This window comes from Typopeltis vanoorti, chromosome 23 (genome assembly GCF_054136105.1).
Source record: "Typopeltis vanoorti isolate ZY-2024b chromosome 23, IOZ_Tvanoo_1.0, whole genome shotgun sequence".
In the NCBI taxonomy this organism is placed as follows: domain Eukaryota; kingdom Metazoa; phylum Arthropoda; class Arachnida; order Uropygi; family Thelyphonidae; genus Typopeltis; species Typopeltis vanoorti.
Window position 1 is genome coordinate 74,591,706 of NC_143571.1, and position 5,117 is coordinate 74,596,822.

General features: G+C 33.6%; 1 protein-coding gene across 1 annotated transcript; it reads right to left on the reverse strand.

The window, feature by feature from the left end:
• Positions 1-1,495: 1,495 nt before the first annotated feature.
• On the reverse strand, positions 1,496-3,562 carry LOC150093989 (uncharacterized). Its single transcript, XM_090412930.1, has one exon. It carries the CDS (start codon positions 3,560-3,562, stop codon positions 1,496-1,498), a length of 2,067 nt encoding a protein of 688 aa, XP_090269056.1.
• Between the last annotated feature and the right edge of the window lie 1,555 nt (positions 3,563-5,117).

The window sequence follows — 5,117 nt, forward strand, 5'->3', positions numbered from 1 at the left end:
CGCTAGCCCGTGTCAGAGATCGACTAACTCGGGAAACGGCCGAAAAAAAGGCTTAGAAAAATTTCCTCTAGTCGGCGACTACATTTGAACCACCAAATCCTTTCTTCGTGCAGTCAAGCGCTGTACAATGTAAACGCCACTTCTATTGAGCTACACAGGCGGAAAAGGAATTTAAAGCTCTTTAAAGATCCTCGTTAAAAACTGTTGATCTTAAAAGGTTGTTTATAGTCATTTGATAACAGCTCATTGTTTTTGTTAAAATTATTATTATTTTTATTTTAAAATCAATATTATTGTGTAGTAACTGGTACTTTAGGTAAGAAAAGATCATTTTCGCCGTCTGATGAGACCATTACTTTGCTATTGAAAGTGGCTTGAAACAAATGATCTCTAGAACAAGGTTGCCGGATTATCGGAGCAATAGCTAATACACTCAAAAGCTTTACGAGCCTTCTTTAGTGAGAATGTTGGTATAAAAAATAAGAATAAGTTTTAAAATGCGCCACTTTTTATAATGATTACTTTTCTTACCTTGTCTTAATGCGGATCCCTCACACAAAAGGTTGGACACCTATAGTATGTTAATTAACTTGGGTGGGATAAGGGCTACGTTATTTGGATACCCTGTTCCAGAGGCCAAATATCGAACTTTTTCGTCACTTCAAGTTTTTTAATTGCGGCACTTCATCCCACAAGGCGATGGAATATATCTACGGCAAGGTCAACTAGGCAGGACATATTTAATGATAATGATGATGATATCCGGGCATCTTCCTCACTGCTGGGTGAAGGCCTCTCCTATTATGGGTGGATTGGGTCTACTTCTCTCATGGTGACCCACTCTGTATTGGGAGAGTGTATATATATATATATATACACACATATACATATACCGCTGAATCTCAAGGTTTATCAAACGTTGCAATTTTTGAAGTATCAAATATTGCAATTTTTGAAGTAAATCAGCCATTGTTCTAATGTTCAACTGGACACAAAAAAAAAAAAAAAAAAAATTACGCCGAAGAAAAAATTGTGAAGCGAGAATTTAAATTTCAGCAGTGAAAACTATACCGAATACAAAAATATTTAATTAATTCGAAGTTTGACTGAATTTGGGAAACTCGTGTATAAGGGATTAAAATTTTAAAATAAAGTCTGAAGTGAACTGTATTTAAATCTGAATCTACGAAGTGTTCAGATTAATGACACTAATCTTTTGCATACAAAGTAACAAAAATAATGTTTAGTTAATATTGTATCTTTAATAAAGCCGTTTAAATATAATCAGCGTTATTACAAGTTGATATTTCAATCACTACTAAAGCTAAATTTTAAAAACACACACTTATTAAAAGACATATTTGCCAATTCGGAAACTGTACCTATTATAACAAAAACATACTAATTTATTGAATTGCTACAATACAAAATAATTATATCAATTAAAATTCAATTACATCGACATTAGTTGCACTGGCTTAAAAACTTTAAAAGGCTAATCACAAACACAGTTAGCTATCTTGCATGTGAAAAAGCAAAGTTCACTAAAATTATGTTTACGTGCCAATTGGTGTCTTTTTCCATAGCAGTTGGTAGAATCAAAATCATTTCGAAATATATCAATCTGAATTTTTTCATTATCTGGCTTGTCTTCATTTAAAATTTCTAAATTCTCTGCCATCTGACTAAGCTCCGAGGGTGAAGATGTAGATGAAATACACTGATGTAGATGAAATAATTTTAATTTGTTCAGACGTTTCAATTTATAAGCAATGCAAGGAGAATTTGATGAAAGACTTTCTTCCGAGCCTGGCAATATTTCCAAGGATGTTATGCAAATTCGACGTAAGTTCGGGACACTAGAAATAACGTTCCAAAAGTCTTCTGATTCAATGTCCAATAACTGTTGTTTTATTACCAAATCAGATAAAGACATAAAATGAGGTAATACTCTTATCAAAGACCGCATGTAATTAAAAAAGTATTCCCTACTTCCAAGTGATATTAGACGCAAACTTTCCATCAATTTGCATTTCAAGGCTATTTCATTTAAAAATGTCCCATGCACTATGTGGGGTAAATCAACGAGAGTCAGGGACTTCAAATGTTGAAACCTTGAAAGAAAACTCAAATCTTCATCAGTACATACCTCAGTCAACAAACATCCATATTTTCTGCAACCTCGGAAATCGCATTCTTCAATACGAGGACAATTGTGGGCAATTACAAAAAACGCCGAATCAAAGTAACTTCCCATTCGTTGCCTTTTGACTAAGTTGTGTGTCGAACCACTACTTCCTACTTCTCTAAATTTGTTAAATGCACAAGAAGGTAAGGCCAGTTTTTTCAAATATTTCAAAGAACTAATGGCAATGCCAGGCTTATTCCCTTCGCTAAAATGACTTCCAAGCAAGTTCAGTTCGGTAATATTACTACACTTATCAAATAACACTGATAATTCATCACTCGTTAGTTTGGAATCCCAAACACCATCAGATACACGAAATTGACTCAGGTTTGCACCTCCGATTCTAGATATATACTCTAAGTCTTGAGCAGTGAGTTGGAATCCTACTAGCTCCAAGTATTCAACAGAAGATGACGATATACTCTCAAAGACCACAGTTTTTGCATTTATTCCAAGATTATTATTATAAAGAGAGAGTTGTGTGACATCGGCTAAACTTTTCAGAACACAATTTTTAGCATTTATTTCAATATCATTTACAAACCAGCAAAGTTTCTTGAATTTTATATTTTTATTCTTTGTCATCAATACAATCCGCATAAGTTTATACAATAATCCCTTCCAAGCGGTGCATCTTGGACACTGTGCATGTTCACCAGACATAGACAACACGTTTACGGAAGGAATTGTTTCTAAAGTTAACATAAAACTCTCGAAAACTGGCAGACTATAAGGATATTGACTAGAGAAAAAGTCATCAGTAAATACCAATTTTGAGTCATAAATATCGTGCATCAAATAAAGGTGTAAATTTTGTAATTGGTTGCATTTCGATAACAAATAATGAAGCGCTGTCAAAGTCAGTGTATCACTGTTAACTTCGAGATACAGGCTTCGTATGGTTTGGAAAGTGTCTGCAGGACAGTTTTGGAAGAGGTCTAACACTAAGCGGTAATTAGTTTCATCAGCACATTGAACAGTCCATGAAATATTAGTCACGTAATCCAAATGATTAATAATGTCTGCGAGGCCTAGGATTTCAATCTCACTGTTAAGAATATGCAAAACTTCGAGATTTTTGCATTTAGAAATACACTTTTTTAGCGTAAAAGTGTTTACCCAAGTGCAGTTATTAAGATTTAATACCGTTATATTCGAACACCTTTCTTCATCGGAAAAATACAACTTAAATTCTTGCAACGATAATTTTTCGTAATTATAAAAAATTGTTTTCTTTACAAGTTCCTTTTTACAGGCTAACTGTCTAAATCTTGGATTTACGTTTGCAACATTTAAACGATCTCGAAGTGGCAAGAAAGACAGTATATTAAGAAGTACCCGATCAGGAAACTCCGTTAATCTAAAACGTTCCATTTATTGTCTTTCCAATGATTATCTAAATGCTTAAATGGATAGTAATGTGATTCAAATTTTGCGGTTAAATAGGCGCCTGTTCTGTCTCTTCATTAGAAGATTTTAGATGGATAGCATACCTGATACAATCAAAGAATTCACTCGAATTATAAATTTTAACAGGAATGCACATTTCACAACTTATGTACAGCGCACATTTAGATCTTACTCATAAACACCGTTCTAAAATAGGGTTAAGAAAAAGAAGACCACGCTCCCTAGTGAGCGAAGTTAAAATCAAAGGTTTATTATATATAATGTAATATAAAATCGAACATAAATTAAAATCATTGCTAAAAACAAATTAATAATATAATAAGAATTTTGTAATACAGTACCAACAACAGTACATTATATGAATGCATTTATAAATAAATACAGTACATACATACATACAAATAAATTAATCACAAGGTTCACATTATGTATTGTATTATGTATGATTACGTGTATTTGAGGATGATATCAGAGAAATTTGTTGTTCTGTTGCTTTGATGCAATACCGGGGTTTAATGACATCGAGTTTGGAGCTCATTTGAACACAATGATGAAAACCGAAGATGTTATTCGCAAAGATTTCAGTATTTCCATAAATGAATTTAATATTTTATTTTATTTGGAACTATTTGAAATATCATAATCCGTTAATATAGCTATCTATATCCTTGTGCAAATGCACCTTACGAAGGCTGACCATACGTACCGTTTTTTTTCATATTGCCCGGCTGTCCCGTCGTTTTGAAAAAATGTCAATGTTGTCCCGTTTTTAATAAAAACTATTAATATACTTTATTATTGGGCAATCAAAAATTATCATTCCTAACCTATAATCGTATATCAATATCATGGATACCAGTAATTTGTATAACCATGCATTGTTCGATACTAAATATCGATGTCTGCAGTGATTTATTCAGGGAGAGAGAGAGAGAGAGAGAGAAGAAAAAAAATACACGTTGGCAACACTTGCGCATCTCAGACGCAGCGTTAGTTTTTGTTTTGCCTGTATGCTAACCTGGGGCTTTGTAATTCAATGCCAGTGGTTTAAATTTCATATTTTTAAAAATTTTATTTTTTAAAGCTTTAAGTCTATCCTTGCAATGTTTAAAGAGACGAAACTGCAGTTTTAATTATGATCTCCAGAAAGCATTCAAGTTCATTAAAATGGACAAGCTGTGTGGTGATGGAACAAAAGTGGTATGCCAACGTCGTAATATCCATTATTCATTGCTCATGGAGGCAGAAGCGACATCAACCAACATCTACGTAGCCAGAAACATAAGGATGCTGAAAAGACTCTGACTTCAGTTAAAAACATCAACTCGTTTATGGTGAGACATGGTGATACTGAAGCGACAAAATTGAAGCTCTTGTTGCTTATCATACTGTGCGTCACCGACAAAATTTTCTCGCAAATGACTGCTTGTTATATATAAACAGCTAACGCTTTTTGTTTCCGTACAGGGGTAGGTGAGGCCGTTTAAGCCCTATCTAACTTTTGGAAACTGAGTGGGCA